The sequence below is a fragment of the Cricetulus griseus genome, unplaced genomic scaffold, assembly GCF_003668045.3.
Source record: "Cricetulus griseus strain 17A/GY unplaced genomic scaffold, alternate assembly CriGri-PICRH-1.0 unplaced_scaffold_1, whole genome shotgun sequence".
NCBI classification, from domain to species: domain Eukaryota; kingdom Metazoa; phylum Chordata; class Mammalia; order Rodentia; family Cricetidae; genus Cricetulus; species Cricetulus griseus.
In genome coordinates, this window is record NW_023276808.1 from 3,020,315 (window position 1) to 3,043,430 (window position 23,116).

A 23,116-nucleotide genomic window follows, 5' to 3' on the forward strand; every position below is an offset into this window, starting at 1 on the left:
TGGTCCAGAATGTATCTGTGGAGATTCTGCCACATACTGGTGACCATCCTGGATGCTGGGAGGTCAGTGGTAAGGCAGACCCCATCTTCAAATAATTCACTCTCTGAAGAGACAGACAGACCTGCATGGTAACTGTCACCGCTGAATATTCAAACCGAGGGACATGCATGCATATACATAGGTGGAGTTCATGTGACCCAACTTTGTCCTAAATTTTTCATATTGGGATGTATTTCTTAAAACTGATGCAGAAAGTATGTAGCAGAGGTCAAAACTCTGGTGGCTATTATTCCTTACAAGCAAGGATCAGGCAGAACTTTATGCTTTTCTTATCACACACACCAACACATTTTTTTTCAACTTAAGATAGTCTAAATGTATAACCCAGTTTAGCCTCAAACTCAGTGTGGTTCAGACTGACCTTGGAGTCATGACCTTCATACTCACCCTCACACTAGTGCAGAGATTACAGGTGTATCCTATCACCTGGCTTTCATGGTGACTTCTGTGGAGCATTCTTCTCCTACCTGGTCATTCTGAAGCCATCTAGCAAACCACCTTCTTGGCCAGATGCATGACAGAACCTGTTGCTTCAGGGAAATGACTAGGTATCAGGAAGAACTTTGGGAATGTGTAACAGTTCTCCTGTCAGTTTCACTTGAGACTGAAATATCAAGAGATTTGAGCTGTTGACAGAAGAATTTTTTCTGTCAGAGTGGGGAAACAGCAGAATGTCCGTCTGTCTGACATCCCCTTCACTGTAAAGGAAGAATTCAATGATAGCTGTGACAGGCTGGGGATGTCACTGAGGCATGTGAGAGGCCTTGGGTTTCCATCTTGGTGTCACATAAATGGGTAGAAGGGAACCAAGCATGGTAACCCACACCTGTAATCCCAGCACATGGGAGGCTGAAGCCCGAGGATTGCCACGGGTTTGCAGCTAGCTGGACCATGTAGTAAATTTCAGTCCAGCTGGGCTACAGATTAAATCCAATTCTGGAAAATAATTAAGACTGAGGAGATTGTTCCGTCTGTGAAATGGTTCCCATGCAGCCATAAGAACTGTATTTGTGCTGGGTGTTGGTGGCGCACGCCTTTAATCCCAGCACTCGGGAGGCAGAGGCAGGCGGATCTCCGTGAGTTCGAGACTAGCCTGATCTACAAAGCTAGTTCCAGGACAGCCTCCAAAGCCACAGAGAAACCCTGTCTCGGAAAAAAAAAGAACTGGATTTGGATCCCCAGCACCCATTTCAAAAAGAAAAAAAAATGCCAAGGGAGCTGGTAAGATGGTTTTGTGGGTAAAGTAAAGGCACTTACTGCACAGCATGGAAGCCCAAGTTTGGTTCCCATGAGGCACATTGTATGAGACTGTTCTTGAGGAGACAGGAACAAATGTCTACTCACCTGAGATAAGAAACCAATGACAGACCAAAGTGTTGGTACCATTGAAGTCCAACTTGGAGAACCATTGAGTTTTATTGGGGTTACTTAGAGTAGCAGAAATGACTAAAAGTCAGCTACATCACCAAGAGCCCACCCTATCAAGGGTGGCCACTCACAAAAGCTGAGATTCTGGAGTTTGCTACCTAAAATGCAGACACCTCAACAGGCTGGATCATTTATTATTCCAGAAGCAGTCAGCCTAGTCAGTCTGTGTGTCTCAGCAGTCCTTAACACTCTTATCAGCCTGGGGAGAGGGGGCCTAGTGAATCTGTTCAGTTTCAGGGACTTACTAAAGCTTTTAATATGTCTGCTTCCTGAGTTTTAAGGAGTTTGCCTGGAGGATAGAGTGTTTCACCTCCCCTTAGAACATTCGGCAATTCTGGAGCTTCCTTCTAAGACAGAAGGTTCTATCTTTGAAGAAAATGCTACACAACATGTGTAAAAGGTTAGAGGAGAACCAACTTCACAGATTTGTTCTCTGAGCTCCACATGCACACTGTGGTGTACATTAACACACATTCATGCAACAACAACAAAAAGCTGGGTGCAGGGCTGTGTGTGGTCCCAGCATGGGAGACAGATAGGATCCCTTAGGCTTGCTGGCCGCCAGTCTCGCCTGATTGGCAAAAGCCCAGGTGCAGCAAGAGAGCTCATCTCAGAAAATACAGTGCAGTGTGATTGAAGAAGACAGCCAGTGTAGACCCCTGTGCTCTCCAGGCATGGACACACAGATAAAGGGGCAAGGGATTGTTGAGTTAAAGGTGTAGGACTCTTACAGTGGTCCTGGGTTCAGTCCCAGCATCCAGCTGAAGTGGATCACGATAGCCTGTAACTCTACCTCCAGGATCCAACATCTTCTGAAATCCACAGATACCACACATTCATAGGTAAATCCATACTCAAACACGTACATATTTGCACAATTTTTAAATAAAATATTAAAAAAATAAAGCCAGTTTGATAATACATGCCTTTTATTCCAGTGCTCAGAAATCAGACAGGTAAGCTCTGAGTTTGAGGCCAGTTGGGTCTACATAGGGAGTTTAGGCCAGCCAAGGTTACCCATTAAGTGTATGTCTTAAAAGTATAAGTAAGTAAAGTGTTAACATAACATTAATGTAGTGGGAAATAAATATTTAAAATATCTTTTTTTTTGGGACAGGTTTTCTCTGTGGCTTTGGAGGGTGTCCTGGAACTAGCTCTTGTAGACCACATTGGTCTCAAACTCACAGAGATGCCCCTGCCTCTGCTTCCTGAGTGCTGGGATCAAATCTGTGCTCCACAACCTCCTGGCTAAAATGTCTTTATTCAAACAACTACTGAATGTATTTTAAATTTGTAATTACCCAAGACTAATAATTTTTATTTATTTATTTGAAACAAAGTCTCATTCTGTACCCTGACTGGCCTGGAACTCACAGAGATCTGACTGCCCCCGCTTCCTGAATGCTGGGATTAAAGGTGTGTGCCACTACACAAGACAAAATAGGTGATCCTGGGGTCCTTGGATAGAATTTTGGTGGCCAAAGTTCATCCCCAAAAATTACCCATGCTTTTGCAGTATGTTTATTTTCTTGTGGGACATAGCCATGAATCCAAACATACTTATGTGAACTGATCATATGATTTTTTACTTGGTAGAGTGACTCAAGGAGATAGAGAGTTAAATGACACCAGTGTGCTTTCTTTTTCCTAGGGTTGGGGAGCCAAGTACCACAGGCAGGATGTTACTAGCACCCCCTGCTGGATTGAGATACATCTGCATGGCCCTCTCCAGTGGCTGGATAAAGTTCTTACCCAGATGGGTTCACCCCACAATCCTATTTCCTCAGTGTCTTAAAGGGCCTCTGGCTTCTGTCTCTTGCAAACTGTTGAACCTTGCATGTACTCGAAGGATGGATATGTCAGACGGGTGAAAACCTGACAAGGGAGCCTTGATAATACTTGACCTCCGTGACCAACTGTTGGATTGAGAAATTAACAAACATTGGTAACATGATGTTGATATCAAGAATATGTTTGGTTTACATTGTGACATTCTGTTGTATGATCAACTAAAATCTTGACTTTTAGCAGGACTTTTGTGTATAATTTTAAAGGAGATGGCCAGGCCAGGGACAAATTATCTATTAGAAGAAGAACAATCCTGAGCAGTCCTTTTGTTGGGAGTGTTTGGCAGAGTGTTACCTTAATAGTCTTTGAAGTGAGCACTTCATCAGGTTCTGAGCCCACACTGAATCATCTTTTGATGGGTTTTCATCATGTTTTAAAACTATTTGTTTAGAAATGAATGGCATTCTTTGTTTTTAAAGGGGAATCTTTATGACATACACAGTATTCTTAATAAAACTGTATGCTGATTGTAGTGCTGTTTGAATGATGTCAGGGTTTTGCTCCTTGCTAAATATGTGTGTACAGAATATTTGGAGGTCAGGAATAGTCTAAATGACTAGGGGATCTAGAAGCTATTTGTCGGTGGGGTGGGGGTAAGAAAATGACAACCGCAAATGTAGACTATGTCTTATTGTTCAGTTTGTTGTCTTAAATGAGCAAGCTGGTGTCTGAATTCGCTGTGTTTCAGGTTTTAGAGTTTTTTTTGACTTTTTTCCTTTCTTTTGTTTTATTTCATCTGCTCTACACCACAGTAAAGCAGCTGGTTAATTCCTGTAACTGTCTGAACAAATGAATAATTCCTTTTATTTGCAAATCAACTGGATTTGTGTTTCAGTATCCAGTATATGAAAGGCTTGAATTCAATGAGCAGTTTTTATGGAGTTTACAATACAGGTATAGGCTTTAATTTACAAATGAATTGTTTGCCAAACCTAGTAACTGTGTTCATTATTCACAGGTGTATAGAAGATTCCTATTGGAATCCATTTCAAACATTTTTATTTTGTTTTGGTTTTTTTATGGTTTGGTTTTGTTTCCTTTTGTTGATTTTTCCATTCTCCTCTGCTCTTACACATTTACACCTTTATTCCCACAATAGCTGGGTTTCTCTACTGGAAAATTTTAAATAAACCTGCCATTATTGCTTCCTTTGATTAAAAATGTGTCGTTTTTGTTCTTTGCTTGTTAAAATTTGGGATGAGTAAGATGTTGTCTATTTTTTTCAATGATCTTGCCATATACTAAAAGCTCAGTTGGTAAAGTGGGGACATGGAACCTGGCTTGCTAAAAGAGCAGAGCTATCTAAAGTCGGGAGAATGGAAACATAAGGCTGGGAAAAACTAAGGGAAAAGCAATGAGGGAGGGCATGTACCATGGTGCAACTGTACAGGTTACAGGGTAGCTAATGGAGCTGGTCCCTTTCCTTGATATGAGATTCAAACATCATACTGGTCCTCCAGCTTGGCAGCAAAGCCGTTACCCACTGAGCCTTTCAGCACCCCACATGTGTGTGAGCTTTTTATTCAAGGGGCTTCCACAGTGTACTTACTGATGGATGCCCTTACTCAATTGGAAGCATAGTTTTCCAATCTGAAGGGTACGCATAGGGGAATATAGCCAGGGCAGACCAAAAACTGAATGCACAGGAGAAAGTTACCTTTGTGGTGCAGTTTTACTGGGATGGGATGATCCCCCCTTTCCCACCAAGGGAATTTAAATAATATTTTTTGAAAAAGAAACAATTTGAGGTCATTATGTTTTCTAGCCACCCAAATACCACAGCTTCATCTCACATTCTCTCCTGGACTTGGTGCAAAACCCCAAAGTTTAAGGGTCTATTGTCACCACTAATTGAAATCCACTTTAAAAGAAAAGAATGTCTTGCTCCCCACACACTGAAACTACAAAATGTATCCTCAGAAACAGTGACCCAAATTTCTGCTTGTTGTTGTTGCCTCCAAGAAACATCAATGGCAAGCAGAGGAAGCTTGGGCCTGGAGACCTTCACTGTTACAGTTTCCTGTCCATCTTTGCTACTTGCTAGACCACTTGGCTTCTGTGGACCTCTCCATGCACATTGACTGAGTGGAGATGGCAGCATCACACATTTAAGCTGGGATCATTCAGCTAAAGTTATGAATACCCTAGAAATGTGTAACAAATTCAGGAGGCAACTTACTGGAACCCTCTGTGTTTTCCATTGGCTGAGATCGTTTAGTGTGACTGTGGCCCAGATCAGTAAGATAGTTTGTTGTTGTTGTTGTTTTTAATTACTAAAACTGGACTGTGAAGAGGCCCAGCAGATAAAGGATGAGTATGATTAATAGAGTTTACACCCTACAGCCCATGTAAGTGTGGGTGGGTACGGCAGCCTGCCTGCAATTCCAGCCTGAGAAGGTAGACAGGATTCCCCTGAGCATTTTGACTGTGGGGACTAGCCATATCCATGAGCTCTAGATTTGATTGAGAGACCCTGCCTCAAAGAATAAGGTAAAAGAACCATCAAAACTGATTCTTGACATCAACCTTGGGCCTCCGCATACATGTACACTCACTCACACACACACACACACACACACACACACACAAAGTTGAAAAATGGGAATAAATAAAGTCACCATTAAGAATGATGTGTAACTGGAGATTGTCTAAAAATAAAGAGCTCACATAAAGTTCTCTTCTTTCTTGGTGGAAACTGCCTTTGCTGTTCTTGAGTTCCTTTGTTGGGCAGTTAGTGAGTTGGGTATTACACTGTGACTGCCTTGAAGATGTACTAAATAAAACACAAAGATCATCACATCCATAGAGACCTACTAGACGGAGACCCTGGGGTATGCAGTGGGGTGTATAAAAAGGCCTTTTGTACTTAAGAGTGGTTATATTGAATTCTATTAAAATCTTAATGAAAAAACATTCTCATCTGCCATAGCAGGTCAATGATCAAGTCTTTCCGGAATGTTTTGTTAAAGGAATTAGAAAAATCAAAGCAACTATTTGACTAGAGAAGGAGAAAACAAATGAAGTTCAAGAAAATGACAAAGATGACATGGACTGTTTTTTGAGACTCAAAGCCAGGATGATTAGAAGTATAGAGCCCTGGCCCTACCACCTCTAGCGTTTGACAGAACTGAAGCTCCAGCCCTGGCCTCGACAGCAGTATCCCTATGTTTCTAACACATGTTCCCTTGTCTGTAAAATGGAGACCGTAAATCTAACCTGACTGGGTCATGGAGAGATTAACTGAACAAAGCGCTAGAGCTTCTCAGTAAAGATTAGCTCTGATTAAGATCCTGTCTTCAGGACTAAAGGAAGGACACTGGCAGGGTACAAATGCCCGGGTCTCTGCTGTAGGCACCAAGCCAGGGGCTTCCTCACATTGTTCTCTTCATCTCAACAACACAGGAGATACTTTCTACTCTTCCATAACTCTGGTTATCCTTTGCTGGAATAAATGATTAAGATGGCCAGTGTGTAAAGAGAAACAGTCTTTTCTTAGCTCACAGTGTGGAGGTTGTGAATTGTGACTTGACAGGGCAGACCCAAATCCATGAGGGACAGAGGGCAGCATGGGGCAGAAACGAACTAACTGCCCACCTTGCAGCTGAGCTGCAAGGGGATGTGGGATTCGTGTCTCCCACTATCCCCTTTGAAAGCATGCCCCAATGGCCAAAGACTTCCAACTAATTCCCACCTCTCAAAACCTTCATCCTCTTCTGATAGCAAATTCTGCAAGCTAATCCTATAACACAATAGACTGCTGAGTGACAATTTTGAAATGCTGTGCTCGGATCATACCAGCCATAACCACCTTAAGCAGAACAGCCTGCAAGAAACTCCCAAAGTCAGGTCTGTGATGCACTTTCCTAGGGAGTTAAGAGTCATCGGACTCTCCCCTGAGATTCTAGCCACTCCTTCCTGGCCCTCCATCCCAGCTATAGGTAACCACAAGTTGTGAGTGGTTTTGATAGCTGCTTGAGTAGGGATAGAGTGTGGATGGCTAACTGAAGTAGAGAGACCCCATGTACACAGCCATGGGAGTCACCCACATGGGGTGAGGCTTCAGTGACGTGACTGCTTGTGGTTACCCATGCTCCTCTAAGTAGCCTCTCTCTGTGTAGTGTACAAAAGCACAATGGACTTACTGTGTCACCAACCTTGATGTGGCTAGAATCATTCTGCCTGCTGTTGATTCCCTAGCTGAGGTAAGGAGAAGTTTGTCCACACCTCCCCAGGAAAGGGTCATACAACGGTGATGTTCAAGATCAAAACTGCACACCATGTTTAATATAAATAAACCAGCTCAGAAGCTATCTTGTCCAAAGTTGTGTACTATAAACAAAGTTACTGAAAAACAAGGAGAAAGCAACAAGAGAGGAAATCATGTTGAATTTTGTTGAAGGGAGATGGGTAAAGGTTTTATAGAGGAAGCGGCTTTCAAGGTTGAACATTTGGATAATCAGAAATTTCTCGGTAGAAGCGTCGGGTCAGACATACCTGTGATATGGCTATTGTATGGTTTGGCCTCTGAAAATGCACTCCAGCCCTTGGAAATGATACCTCTGTGATGTCTGCATGCTAGCTAGAGATTCTACCTCCAGAGGACTGGTGAAGGAAAGTGTGTGTGCAAGGTGACAATGGAAAAGTACAAGTAGGAGATCCAGGTGCATTTGAAAGCACAAATACGTGTAGGGTATTTAGGCAGGAGTGGCACAATTAATGATCTTGGGTACATCAGACTAAAGGATGGGAATGTTTTTCCTCCTATGATTATAGCTCCTTGATCGATGAGATCACTTGAGGATCAGATATGCACCCACAATGGAACTCCAGTGAAGGATACCAGAAATGAGCAGAGAAGAATCACAGAAAACAGGGTTTCTTTGAGCAAGTTTTTATTTACACAAGGGACAACACAAGACAAAAGCAAGGACTAAGAATAGGAATTAGAAAGCCATTGCTGACCTATGAGTTTAGGGGTTTGTTTGCTTCTTTTCCCATTGCTGTGATAAAATACACTGACAAAATAACTTACAGGAGAAAGATCTTATTTTATCTCCCAGCCCAAGGAATCCATCATGGTGAGGAAGTCCAGGCAGAAGCTTGTAGCTGCTGGTCACATGGCATAAACGATCAGGAACAGAGGGCAATGTATGCAATGCTGTAGGTAGCTCCGTTTCTCCATTTATATAATCAAGGATCTCATCCAGGGAATGCAGCCACCCACAGCGGGCATGTCTTCCCACCGCAGTAAACATACCAACATAATCCCCTACAGGCATGTTCATGTGCCCATCTCCCAGGTGGTTTTTGGTGTTTTGAGGTTGACAGTTATCTAACCTTTGGGGACGGGCAGCTGTGGTACCTAAACCCAACATGTGAAGGTTTGGAAGCTTAAGCTGAAAGGAGTGGAAGCAGTATATTTGAGTTCAGAAAAGTTTATTAATGAGAAGGAGACAAAGGTGGAGAACAGAACACAGAGGCTAGAAGATAAGTAAATAGGAAGAAAGGCTTTGCTAGGACAGGAGCTGTGAGACATCTGTTTCCCTGGTGAGTCATCCACAGAAAGTGGTGAAGACTGTGCTGAAGATGGGCAAGTCAGAGCAGCTGCTGCGAGAGGGAGGAGACCACTGGTTGACAAACCAAGCATCCTCAGGAAGAGTTGTGTGCATCACTGAGTAGGCAGTAGGCCTGCTGCTGATCCATTTCCAGAGCTGAAACTAAACATCAGAGAACAAGAATATGGTCAAGTTCCTAGAGCTGAGGTTGATAAATACAGCAGTCCTGTGGAAGTTCTAGCAATCTGTGACTCTCATAGGGGTGATGGCTGTGTGGCTGTATTGCTTACCTTCAACATATTGTGATCATGGCTGTCTTAGTCACTTGTCGCATTGCTGTGGTCAGACACCTGCCAAGATCAGCTTAAGGAAAGAGGGTTTTTGGCTCACAATTGCAAGTCACAGTCCACCACAGTGGGGAAGGCCAGAACTTAGGTAAGAAATAAATCCTGTTTTACAACCTAAGGCCAGTTTAAAGTGTGGATTTGGAAAGAATCATGCCACACCTGCAGACAGGAACAGAACACAGGCTGTGTAACTGACCCTTATATAAGCTATGTGCTTACACTCCAGAAGCTCCTCCTTTGATGCAGTCACATGCAAACTGGCTGGGGAACCTCAAATTCTGAACTGTAGTTTAGAAAGAATTTCTCCTTGTCATCGTTTTCTCCTCCTGACACTAGTCAACATCCTGTGTCTGCTTTCTGGAGAGACTTCCTGGCAGCTGGGCATTCTCAGGACCTCCAAAGTCTCTCACTGTGCAATGACACTCACAGACTTGCAGTAGTTTGGATGCCAGCTTTAGTGACCTCCAGCTTGAAGAGCTTTCTTTTTCTCCTTTTGCCATCGCTCTTCCAGGCAGCTTCTGGGATCTCTAGCTTGCCTGTGCTGCTGTTTTCTCTCCCCAGCCTCCAAGGAAGTTCCTCAATTCCTCTCATCATTCTTTAATTCTTTCTTCTATGAAACCAGAGAACTGCAAAAGGGCTGTTTGCCTGCTGCTGCCAAAAGCTGGCGTTGTAAGAGATGTGGCCCTCACCAGGAAACAGCCATCTATCTCCTGGGAAATCTAAATGACAGGAGGGTTATTTATGAGTTAAGGTGGGGACAGGTTGAGGAATTCTGGGAAGAGCCTAGTTTGTCCAGAACAGAGTTCGCTTCCTTCTTCTGTCCTAGCTTGGGGTTTGTGGATAGTCATGTCCTGGATGCACGATGGAAACGGCCAGTTCTGTGAGTTTTCCAATAGTCCGCGACTGTGACTATTGACTATGAAGCAAAGAACATTTCTCTGTGGATCATCTTGTTTGGCATGTTTGTCCCAGCTGGTTGAGGTAGTCTTGATTTTCAGTGTTTGAATGGTCATGTTCTGATTCTAGCCTGCCTCAGTTCTACTCACAGCTGGCTTTATTGCTGAATACTTGCTGGGACTATGGCAAAGAGAAAGAGAAAAAATGCCCAACTTCTAAAGAGTCTGTTGTTATGAAAAAGCCAGGGTGAGGGAGGAGGCATTCATTCCCCTTCTTCAAGAATTTTTTATGAAAAAGATTGTGAAGACACAAAAGCCTGAAGAAAGATGGATCTGAACATTATGCAAATGTGGTAAAAATAAAACAGCATTATACATATATAAGAGACAAATGCATGCAAATTGCAAATGCAGAGGAGAGCAGAGGACTTGGCCAGGCAAATCCCCAATGCAGAAGAAATGGAAGAGGAGGAAGATGGGGTGTGGGTTAGGATATGGGGAGCCTGGGAGGATAAGGGGGGAGAGCCCACTTCTCGTTATCACTACGATGTCTAAGCCTTTCTCTGGTGCACCCGTAAAGAGACCCTCTGGCAGAAGAAAAGGTTTCCTTTGACATTGGAGCAGGGCTGCCAGGAAATTACAAGGGGGAAGTAAACCCTGGGAGCTGTCCACCAAGAGCCTTGGTCGCCTGCAGTGTGTGGTCATATTTCAGTAGAACTGGGATTCCTGGTAAAATGATCCATTTCACTCTGGGTTCCTCAAACATCTGTCACTCTGTAGGGTAAGTGGTGAAAAGCTCAGATGGGCTGTGACTGGGGTCAAATACTTTTTTCTTACCGCCTGATCCTTGACTAGCCAGCCAGCATCCTTCCCAGAGTCCAGACCTGCTGTGTTGTGCCTACTGACCTGCTCCACTGGTCCAAGCACAACCCTTGGACATAATGAGGTGTTAGGGAACTTAATGACCACCATGGACTTCCCTTATTAATCCGAGAATCATTCCATATGTCCTTATGTCTCTTTTCATCTTTTACACGTCACACATGGCTCTGGTTTTGTTTAGTACCTTTAGTGTTTAAAATACATTTGTTTAAAATTTTTATAGTTGTGACATTTGTTTCACTAATTAGCAACTAAGTATTACTAAAGACATCATCCTGTACAATCCTGGGCTCCATTGCCCCCTCTTTAAATATTTCTTCCCCAGCAGTGGGGCAGGGAGCCATTGCCAGCATCTGTTATTGTTTTCCTCTGGGTCGCCAGCCCCTCAGCTCTAGAGAATAAGCTTCTCCATCTATTTCTGGTTTATTAACTCCAGATCCTTATTACTGATTTCTGCCTGTGACAGAGGACTTAGCTTACTTCCCCGGCTCCCACATCCCCATCCTGCCTACTCCTAGCATAGCAATGTCATGATCGTCACTTCCCTCCTGGCCTTCATGTTTTCACACTGTGCTGCACCCTTTCTCCTACCACCCACTGGACGTGGCTCCTTTACCTGGCCCCCTGTGAGATGAAGATAAAGTTCATACCTGGCCCGGGTACTAGAACTTCTACATATGTGGCATCAAGGCTAGTGGCATTTTCTCCACATCCCTTTAATTAAGTCAAGTCTCAATTATTTGTCCACAGGTGGATGCTAAGCATCCCAAGGCAATAAACAGCTTCTATGTTATCCTAGCTATGTCAAGTGTCCATCTGGGGCCAAGCAGTGAGCTCTGTGTAACTCTCCCTTCTCCTATGTGGCTCTGAGATCTGCAAGTTGAACCCTTTAATGGAAAATGTTTCCAAAGCCAAGTTCAAATACTCCTTCATGCATTGTTATTTCAGTTTAGTTTTTATTCAGACCACAATGTCTGTACAGGCACACACCTGTCATCCCAGCACTTTAGAAGTGGAGGCAAGAGGATCAGAAGTTCAAGGTCTGTTGTTGGTTGTTTTATTTTTTCCTTTTTGTCTCTTTGCTCTTTTGGAGACCCCACACAGCTAACAAATAATACACACTTGGAAGCTTATTGTTACTTACGAATAAGCCTTAACTTGGCTTATTTCTAGCCAGCTTTTCTTAAAGTATCCCATTAACCTTTTGTCTCTGGGTTTTTATTTTTTATTTTTTGGTTTTTTGAGACAGGTTTCTCTGCATTGCTTTGGAACCTGTCCTGGAACTCGTTCTGGAAACCAGGCTGGCTTCAAACTCACAGAGATCCACCTGCCTCTTCCTCCAGAGTGTTGGCATTAAAGGCATATGTCACCAACACCCTTTTTCTCTGCGCTTTTATAATTATCTAATATACCTTTCTGTACTTCTTACTCTGTGGCTTGCTGTGTAGCTGAGTGGCTGGTCTTTGGAATCCTCCACATTCTCTAACTCCTGGATATCTTCCTCCCAGATTTCTCCTCCTATTTATTCTCTCTGCCTGCCAACCCCACCTATCCTTTCTCCTGTCTTGCTAGTGACCATTCAGCTCTTTATTAAACCATCAGGTGTTTTAGATATGCAAGGTAGCTAAGCTTCACAGAATTAAACACATGCAACTTAAAAGAATGTAGTACATTTTTGCATCATCAAACAAATATTCCACAGCATAAACAAATGCTTAAAATGATATTCCACAACAAAGGTCAGCTCGGGCTTTATAGTGAATTGGAGGATGCCCTGGACTACGTGAGACCCTGCCTCAAATACACCTGATGGCAAGATGGTTCAGTAAGGGTGCTTGTCCCCAAGCCTGATGACTTGATTTTAATTCCTAAAGACCCACAAAGTGGAAAGAGGGACTGACTCCTGTAAGTCATCCCTGGCCTTCACTTGTGAACTGTAACATGCTCACATGTACATAACTATAACTTATTGGTGATTGGATTTCTCCTGCAGCTCTAGATTCATTTGTTAATTTGTTCTTTTGTTTGCTGGCCACCATTATATTAGCTACTTCCTTGCCTTAAACCTGTCTGTCTGTCTACCACCTCTTGATTGTCAGTCTTCTATCTAATCCTTGTGTGTCTATCCTCTATCATTGGTCTGTCTGACTGTCGTTTCTCTACCTATTGTCTGGTTTTCTGTCTGCCATCTCAGTCTTTCACTGTCTTCTATTGGTTCCTCTCTTTCTCTGTGGATGTTAACTGATGTATTTTTCTTCCACCCCTGTAGAGCACTTTTGATTTTTCCATCCTCCTGATGCTTTCGAACCTTCTAGATCTACTCAATGGAAACCACTTACATCATTTTCTAAAGCGGAGAGACAGCAAAACAAAAATGAATGTAAGCTTTTAAACAATGCTTTATGAAATTTTTCTCTCTTCTTGATTCTCAGCTGGAGAATTCGAGAAACAATCTCCCCCTGAGGGTTCCAAAGGCATCAACAAAACTGTCTCCTTGTCATCCAGCATTGCTGGAGAGGCACTGATTCTAGTCTTGTGACAAGTCTCTTCTATGTGACCTGTTTTTAATTCTTATTGTTTTCTCTTGGAGACATGATCTCCCAAGGCAACCATGGCTGACCTGGAACTCTCTATGTAGATCAGGCTGGCCTACATCTCCCTGCCTCAAACTCACCATATGACCTACTTTTAAAGATTCATTTACCTGTGTGGGGCAGAGGGTTTGGAGGTGTGAGTATAGGCGCCAGAAGGGGCCAGAGACATCACATACTCCTGGAGCTGGAGAATAACAGCTGTGAGCCACCTGACCTGAGTTCTGGGACCTGAACTCCAGTTCTTGAAAGAACAGTATGCATGCTCTTAAGCACTGAGCCATCCTTCCAGCTCCAGCTGGCATAGTTTTACACATAGAAAGCTTCCTGGCTTCTTTTGATATATTTCACACACTGAAATTATGATGTGGTGGTTCTGGAAATCTCCAGCTCACCAGTACTCTAATCTTCAGCTCCTTACTGGCAAAAAAGAGACCTGCACAAGAGTGACTAAGCTGCAAATCTTAATATGGACAGAGCAGCCGGATGTGTCCCATGCTGCCTCAGGGTCTTCCAAGGAAACAAAATAAAACAGTTGGTATCAGAATAGGACATGCAATAACAGAAGCAGAGACAAGAGAAAGAAGCAAGATAGAAAGGAGCTAGGCTGTTGACTTTGAAACTGGAGGGTGGGGTAACAAGCCAAGAGATGCAAGAGACCCCCAGAAGCTGAAATAAAGCAAAAGGCTGGGTAGTAGCTGAGAGGACAATAAGGCTCTCTGCTTTGCTTCTCATGCCTCTGGCATGACAACAGTCTTTGCCAGTCCTCTGTGCACACATGTTGCCCTCACCTCTAATGTTGTAGGTGCTGTGTGGACAGCATATATCATCCTGCTTATATATTCCAGAAAATGATGGAATCTTTATTGTTTTCAAATGATTGTTATTGCTAGGGGAAGTTGTTATTTTAAATTATGATAATAATGGGATACTCACTTTCTATACAGATTATTCATGTACCTAGGCCTACTGTGGGAAAGTCACATGAACTTCAATGCTCCATACACCAGGTGATGATGTGTGTGTCAGGAAATCCACAAAGCCCAACAAGGCTGTGTCTTGAAGGACAGGGCACGCTGCCACAGGCAAAGTGTGAAGCCCTTATCATCAGATATAGAATTATTGTTAGTTCTGTTTAGGGATGGGTGTAGCTCAGTGAGCAGAACATGATCTCACCAATTCTAAGGACCCTGCTTCAAACTCGGAACCAAAGAGAGAAAGAGACACCCACAGAGAGGGAATGTGAAGTCTCTATTCAACTATTTGGAAGAACCCTGGTACAAGGCTGTACCTTACAGACAGCACAGGGTGTTACCCACATTTACAAAATGATGGGAAAAGGACATTAATGAAGCATGGATTTTTTCAATTGTTCATAACAGTGATTATCATTTATTCAATGCTCAGTTAAATATCTGCTCCGAACAGTTAAATGACTACTGCCTGGTGCTAAAGGCGCAGTGGTGAGTGAGAGTGAGTCAGATTTCAGGGCCCCCCTCCTGCAATCTCACAAACCTCTGGAAAATAGCATCGCTTGTCAGTGCTTTGCAGGAGCCTGGGGAGAGTGGGTGCTGGCCCGGACTCAAGGGGAGAAGAATGTACCTGTGTGACTGGACTTAAGAAGAGCCTTATTGTGTATTTTATGTGTGTGCACATACCATTTTGCACAGACAAGCCTGATAGGAGTATTCAGCTTCTGTGGGGAGGGGCAATGTGTTTTATTTTGTGTGTTTTTTTTTCTGTGAAATAAAGAACCTGGATGAAAGAATGATCAGTTAGGTGCTTTCCATATTTAAAGCTACCTCTTGAAATATATGTGTTCATTAAAAGTCAAATTTGCATTACATGTATATGTCCATGTACACATGCATCCATGCACTTTCTGTTCTGAAATAGTTTTTTCGAAAAAAATTGACCATTATTTAATCATATGTCTGAGCATTTCCTTATATACACATGGAAAGAGAGAGGACAGTTAAGCATGTACATATAATTTAAAAATATTTTCTCTTTTCATTTAAAATGACCTGACATGAGCAAACACATATTTAATTCTTTGTGCGAGTCATGTTGACTAAAGAAAGGCATTTTGATTAGGTTTTAGGTATGATATATTCCCAGAGGATTCTGGCTCCTGGGTTTATTTTAAACCTGACAATCTGTGACATGTTAGGATGACAGTGTTACCCTTGCTGTGGAACCATAGTCTATGTCAGCAGATGGCTGAGTCTGTTTGTGCTTGCTGCTCTCTGGCAGTCCTTGGTCACCACTAAGTCTGAGTATCGGGTGAAAGCCTGGAGATTTGGATGAACGACAAGATACCTGGTCCACTTTCTGAGAGAATGGCTCTCACCTTTATTGTGGAGCAATCTTATATACAAGCTTGCATAAACCCCAGGTGAAACGGTTCAAAATCGGATATTGATGTTAGTAGGGTGAGGTCAGATAAAGAGGGGTTACCCATGGTTGTGTTGTAAAACAACTCAGAGACCCTGTGGTGTCTGGGTCCCAACATCTCCCCCTTCTTTATATATAACAAAACAGTTGTCAAGTAAGAACTATAAGATTTTAACCATTCTATCTTAGTGTTACTATAACTATCTATCTTCAACTACATCAAAACATAGAAGGATAATATATAAACTCTAGAACTGAGAGAAACATCTTGCTTCCTAGACAGTCACCCAGAGTTTCTTGGTAATGTTGGGGCATCCATTTTTAGCCTACAGGTCACAATGTGTCTGACAGACTACTCAGCAAAGCAGGAAATTCTAAACTCTCCACCTGCATTGGCAGTTTGTCTGTCACCTTTTTTCTGTGTTCTGTAGAATGTCTGGCAGACACTTCCATGAAGCAGGAACCTTTCATGACTGTCCATCTGATTTAAGCAGTCAAATTTCTGTGGGTCCTGCATGTCCAGTTTATAAAGCAACAGTCAAACCGCTCAGGTAAGAGCAGCTTCTTGCCCAAATAGCAAGTCTTGCCATGTCAACGGGAAACTTTATTTCTTCCATGCTCATCTTCTGCTCAGATGTAATTGGTGTGCCAGGAGCAGTTGTGTCTCACTGTCAAGAAAAACCCTAAACCATTTAAATGCCAGATATTCCATTGGTCTTTGAATGGTTTGAAGAATATCTATATATCTAGAAAACCTAACTAATATAAACAAATGAAGATCCATTCCAATACAAAGTATCAACAAATGAGGATCCATTCCAATACAAAGTATCATTTCTATATAATATTCCTCCTTTTTCCTTTTAAAAGTGATTGCCTGTGACCACTACCATTTCTAACTGAACAAATTTTAAGGAAAACATCTATTTGGACCACCTGGGACACTGCCTCAGGGGGTCCTGCCCCATGAAACCATACCAGTCTGGAAGAAATCCACAGCTCTTCACCCTCCATGGAAAAAAAAGCAGAAATTTCCCTCCCAAGTAACCTGTACTTTAACAACTGTTGCTCCTTCCCCAGCAATTACACAATTTAAAGACAACACAATGGCATTCTTTTGTTAACAGTCACACATTTAGGATCACACTTGATTCACACATGTGTGGCCATTCTATACGTACAGAAAGTATATACATCTTTTGAACAAAACTCACAAAGGAGAAGCGGTGTCAGGGGATGGCCATCCTTACCATAGCTTGGTATCTTTGGAGGACCTTCAGGACTGTCGCATCTTTGTCGATTCCTGTATGGACTTTTGTAGGGCCTGGTTCTTTTCTTCATCTGTTTGGACATATACTCCTTTCTCATCTGATGTGACAGATGATGTGGATGGCTTGTGTTGAGTGCTCGGGGAGGGGGGCTGGAAGTCTGGGTCTATGGAATTCACATTACCAGTACTCTTTTTTGGAGCTGGGTTGTTAGTGCCACTGGGTACAGGAGATGAAGACATTGGGTTCTGCATAGGGACATAGTTCTCCTCAGTCTCCAGAATCAGTAATGGAGATGGAACAGCAGTACTGGGAGGAGCTGCAATTGAAAGTGTTGTTGACCGTGGACCAAGGCTTGGTGACAAATGACTTGAAAGGGAGCTCATTGATGACAGTGTGGTTACTCAGGTCAACGGGTACTGACTTTGCTTTTCGGCCAGGTTTGAGGGGGAGATTGAACGGGGGTGGTTGGATCTCACTTCCTCGGCTGACAAAGTGATAGGGCATTTTGCTCATGGGGATGTCAGAACCTGGGTTTATGTGCAAATAATTGAAATCAGAGCTGGTACTGTCTGATCGACGCAAGATAGTCTTTTCTAGAGATTTAACAGACCAGAAGGCAGTTTCTTCACCTTGTGTTGGATACTTGTAGTCACTGACTGGAGGTCTCTTTTGAGGGCTCCTCCCACCAAGGTGTCTTAGGATGCTGTGGTGGGGGTTATACGGCTAAGTCCACTCGGAGGTCTCCAAATTCCTTACACGGGGTGTTTCTGGGTGCCTTGAAGATGTACACATAATCACTATCTGCCACAGACCCTGCTCGGAGCAGGGGCTGACTGGGGCTGCTGAATTCAGCTGGACAAGAGCAGAGATTATGACTGACTAAAGAAAGGTTTCTCAGGGTGTCAGTGCTCTCTTTAGTTTGACTGAAGCCGCAGATCTGACAGATGCTTTGGACCCACCTATTCCTGTCAGCATCTGTCTCAGCCACCAGGTAAAAGGTATGCTCATTGATAATGATATCAAACATAAACCTCTTTTGGAGCTCTTGTTTGTTGAAGGTCAGGGCTACATCCAACTGCATACAGAAATTTAGGTAGATGATCCCCAGGGTTTCCTTGCAGTGTTCATTCTTATAGTATTCTAGAACATCTGGGTCACCACACATCTCACCGCTCCACAGGATGAACCAGTGTTTCTTCCAAGCATAGTGCCCCAACTTTTTCTCAGGAGGTGATTTCTCCAGCCAGCCTGTGCACACCACATCAGTTTCGTCTGACTGGAGGGCTCCAGCGGACAAGGGCACAGGCTTCTGTGTCAGCTGGCTGCTGGTGTGTAGCTCATGGAGGAGGGATTCCTCAGAGGCAGATTTCCTGGATTTCTTTAATAATTTTCTTAGCATTATTGCTTACTCCAACGTTCAAATGAAATCTTACCAGTACCTTGTCTCTTTAAACTTTCTCTGTGTGATTGACTGTGATATCTATTGCAATCCAACTCTCTTAGGAGGTGAGGTACCTATTTTCCAGTACATTTTGCAATCCACCATCACAACTCCTTATTTGCTTGCCAGCATTGTAAGGGTGATCTCTCAGGGTCCCCTTTCGTTCCTGTTATCAGTGGGACCTCAATTTGTGGCTGCTCTTGGCCACCACTAAGTCCAATTATTGGGCAAAAGCCTTGAGATTTGGATGAACCACAAGATGCCTGGTTCTGTTTCTGAGAGAATGTTCCTCACTTATATTGTGAAGCAGCCTTGTATACAAACTTCCAAAATCCCAGGTCAAGGTTTCACATCATGATCCTAGTGTGGCAAGGTTAGGAAAACAGGAGGTACCTGTGGTTATACTGGAAAACAACTCTTAGAGACCCTGTGGGGGCTGAGTCCCAACCCTCAACACTCTAACTACACTTATGAAGGATGATAAACTCTAGGACATGCTAAAAGTCAATCAATGAAAGCCCAAAAATCTGTGATTCCAATCTTAGGTCTCAATGCAGCTGTAATTACTAATTAAATCACTCAAAGTCTAGATGAAACAGAGCAGAGATGGATCAAAAGCTTCACTACTCCAGGTCACACAATGCTCACAGCTGGTAAGAGAATTAGCGTGTAAGCAACTGCATGCACCAAACCCCGGGAAGACAGTCTCAGGTCTTTAGTCTCTTCCACAGGCATTGCTAGTTGAAGTCCAAAACCCAGGGAATCCTGGCACTTAGAGAAAAGAGGTTTCCACTGTCATTTTAAAATAAGCATTTAAGATAAAAGCTTGAAGTTTGCACGAACAGAAAAAAAAATAGAATTAGGTAATGCTGAAACAAATGCTAATAATTTAGCGTAATGCACAAAAATTACCACTTTTACTTGAGTATGCCTTAAGAAAAAAGTACAAATTGTATTTTCATAATTATACACTTTGACTTTGACTTCTTTTTCTTCTTTTTACTATCTTTGCTCATCTTTTCTTTATGATTTTGAATTTCTCGGAGCAATGTATAGAAGGCATCATCAACACCCAGATTACATTACAATGCATTTTTTAATCTTCACCATGCCAGGAGTCTTTCCTTCTTTGCTGATTTTTTCCAATCTGTACTGTCGGATCTCTCTCACCAATGTATAAAAAGCATCCTCCACTCTCTGTCTTGTCTTTGCTGAGGTTTCAATAAATGGAATCCCATAACTTCCTGCTAAGTCCTGAGCCTGATTGGTGTCTACTGTTCTAGAAGGCAAATCACATTTATTCCCTACTAGGACCATAGGCACATCTTCAGAGTCTTTTACCCTTTTAATTTGTTCTCTATAATGGTGAATATCTTCAAATGATTTAGTATTATTTATGGCAAATACACAAAGAAAGCCATCCCCAGTTCTCATGTACTGGTCCCTCATTACACTGTACTCCTCTTGACCTGCTGTGTCGAGAATGTCCAAGTGACAGGTTTCTCCATCAATTATTACTTGTTTCCTGTAGGAGTCCTCTATTGTAGGATCGTATACATCCACAAAGTGATTCTGAAGTAGCTGTATCGTCAAGGCACTCTTGCCTACGCCATCAGCTCCAACTACCACAAGTTTATACTCAGTCATTTTCAGCAGGCCTCTACCGGCCGCGTGCCACACCTCAGGTCTCTTGCTGGCTCTCTCCAGGTACGAAATGGCGCGGGAGCCGGACTCTGGCCAAGCCGCCGCCTTCCTCCTCCCCCTCCACTGCCGCCTCAGCTGCAGAATCGCAACATTAGTAATTTTTAAACTAGGTCTGATCCAATTAATATCACCAAGAAACCTCTGAAAACCATTTAAAGTTTGAAGGGTGTCTAGCCGAAGACTAAACTTTTAAGGGTGCAACCCATTTGCCACAACCAAGCATGTCTTGTGTTTGGCTCCCTCACTGATCTTCTTATTTCCCTGCATAGCAGAAGCAATAACTTGTCCCATAATGTGGTGTCCATCTATATCTCTACAAATGCGAATGTAATTATTGAGACTTTTGGCCGTGTGAGGTGGTAAAACCTCTTTACAATACTTGTTGGCATTTTTTAAAACTAGTTTTCTCACTATAGACATGACATTATCGGTATCCCCAAATATACGCCCTGCAAGCAGCTGCTGAGATCTGTGCATATACAGCTGGATCGTAAAGAATTTGCTGACCTAGGTCTGCATAGGCTCCCGTACAAGTAAGCATTTCTGTAAGGAGTTCTTTTCAGGGAAACCGGCAGCCATGTTGCGCTGTACCATTAGGTTACATAGCTGTTGGAATTACCTCTCCAAATCAAATAATCTCCCCTGGACAGCACAGCTGGACATAATTGTTGCCACTCACTGGGCATGTAATTCAAGGCCACAAAGAATTAAAAAATGGTCAGAGTAATTAAATAGACATGAGACCTGTAAGTCATAACTGCCTCTTTCAGGTGTTTAATATCCTTATAATTAAGAGGGACAGTGGATCCTAAGAGCACTGTGGGTCACCCTTAGTTACTAGAAGAACAGCAGACCCCCAAAAAGGTCCCCAACAGAAATTCTCTGTGTATCCATAGCTATCATGGATCTAACTCTGTAAACAATCCTGGACTCGAACTCAAGGACATCCGCCTGCCTCTGCCTCCCTACTGCTGGGTTTAAAGTCCTGTGCCACCACCGCCCAGCTAAAATGTTATGTAATTTATATTTATGAGCATTGGTGTTTTGCCTGAATGTATGTCTGTGTGAGGGTGCTGGGTCCCTTGGAACTGGAGTTGCAGATGGTTGTGCATAGTTATTCCATCTACAGGGACTGGAGCAATGGCTCAGAGGTTAAGAGCACTGGCTGTTCTTCAGGGTTCCTGAGTTCAATTCCCAGCAACCACATGGTGGCTCACAGCCATCTATAATGTGTTCTAGTGCACTCTCCTAGTGTGCAGGGCAGGCACATATGCAGGAAGAATGCTATACACAGACTAAATAAACAAATCGTTTTTAAAAAAAAATCCCATCTACCTTGGGCCTCTGGGCTTTTACCTTTCTCTATTCTCTATCTCTTTCTTTCCTTCTTACTCTGTTGGCGGCTGTGTGGCTGCCCCCTGGTGTTCTCTTTCCTCCTTTCCTCCTCCTTCCCTTTTCCTCTCTCTCTTCTTCTATTTACTCTCTCTGCCCACCAGCCCTGTCTATCCCTCTCTCCTGCCTAGCTATTGACAGTTCAGCTCTTTATTAGACCAGTCAGGTGTGTTGGGCTGGGAAAGTAACACAGCTTCACAGGGTTAAACAAATGCAACATAAAAGAATGTAACACATCTTCAACTAATATCCCATAACAGCTGTGAGCTGCCACGTGAGTATTGGGAATTGACCCTGGGTCCTCTGCAAGAGGTCCCGTGTTCTTAATAGCTGAACCATCTCTCCAACCCAATAAAATCATAATTTTAAAAATTAGAAAAAAGAGGCCAGGCATTGGTGGTGCACGCCTTTAATGCCAGCATCTGGAGGCAGAGGCTGGCTGATCTCTGTGAGTTCGAGACAAGCCTGGTCTACCAAGCGAGTTCCAGGAGAGCCTCCAAAGCCACAGCGGATCCCTGTCTAGAACATATATATATATATATATGGAGAGACAGAGATACAGAGAGACAGAGACAGACAGACAGAGAAATACAGAGAAAGAAAGATTTGATAGCAGGGGCCAAAAAGGTGGCGGTGCAGCAGATAAAGGCACTGGCTATCAAGGTTGAGGACAAGTGCTAGGATCAAATGCTTGAGACATATGCCAGTCTTGTTTGCTTTAGCCAATACAAAGTCTTACTAAAAAGTACCTGTAGGGTCTGGTGAGATGGTTCCTCAGGAAAAGGTACCTGACAATCTGAGTTTAGTGCCTGGGGCCCACACTGTGAAAGGAGAGACTCTTGCAAGCTTTCCTGGAACAATGCCCACAATGGACTCCTGCATTAATTAAGAAAAGACCCACAGGGGCTATAGGGATGGCTCCGTGCTGAAGAGCATTTGCTGCTGTGCATGTGCACAGGTATAGCCCACAAAATACTTTTTCAGATTGGGTTTCATTGTATATCTCTGACTAAACTAGAATTTGATATGTTGACCAGGCTGGCCTCCAACTCACAGAGATCTGCCTGCCTCTGCCTCCTGAGTACCAGGATTTAAGGTGTGCCCACCATACCCAACTCACACTAAATAATTTTTAAGTGCAATTTGAAAATCCTGTATATATTTATGTAATCAAATATGTGTAACATCACATTGGCACCTTGGACAGGTCTTTTATTTGTTCATTTGTTTGTTTTTTACATAGGGTTTCTCTGTGTAGCCCTGGATGTTCTGGAATTCACTCTGTTTAAAAGGATGGCCTTGAA

At 43.0% G+C, this 23,116-nt stretch overlaps 2 protein-coding genes across 2 annotated transcripts in view; both read right to left on the reverse strand.

Annotated features, from left to right (window-relative positions):
• The window catches only part of LOC113838584 (ephrin-B2-like), a 665,634-nt gene that overhangs the window by 533,821 nt on the left and 108,697 nt on the right, over positions 1–23,116 (reverse strand). The window lies entirely within an intron of this gene.
• Positions 19,794–20,369, reverse strand: LOC113838818 (GTPase KRas-like). The gene has a single exon (XM_027434336.2). It carries the CDS (start codon positions 20,361–20,363, stop codon positions 19,794–19,796), a length of 570 nt encoding a protein of 189 aa, XP_027290137.1. The 5' UTR covers positions 20,364–20,369.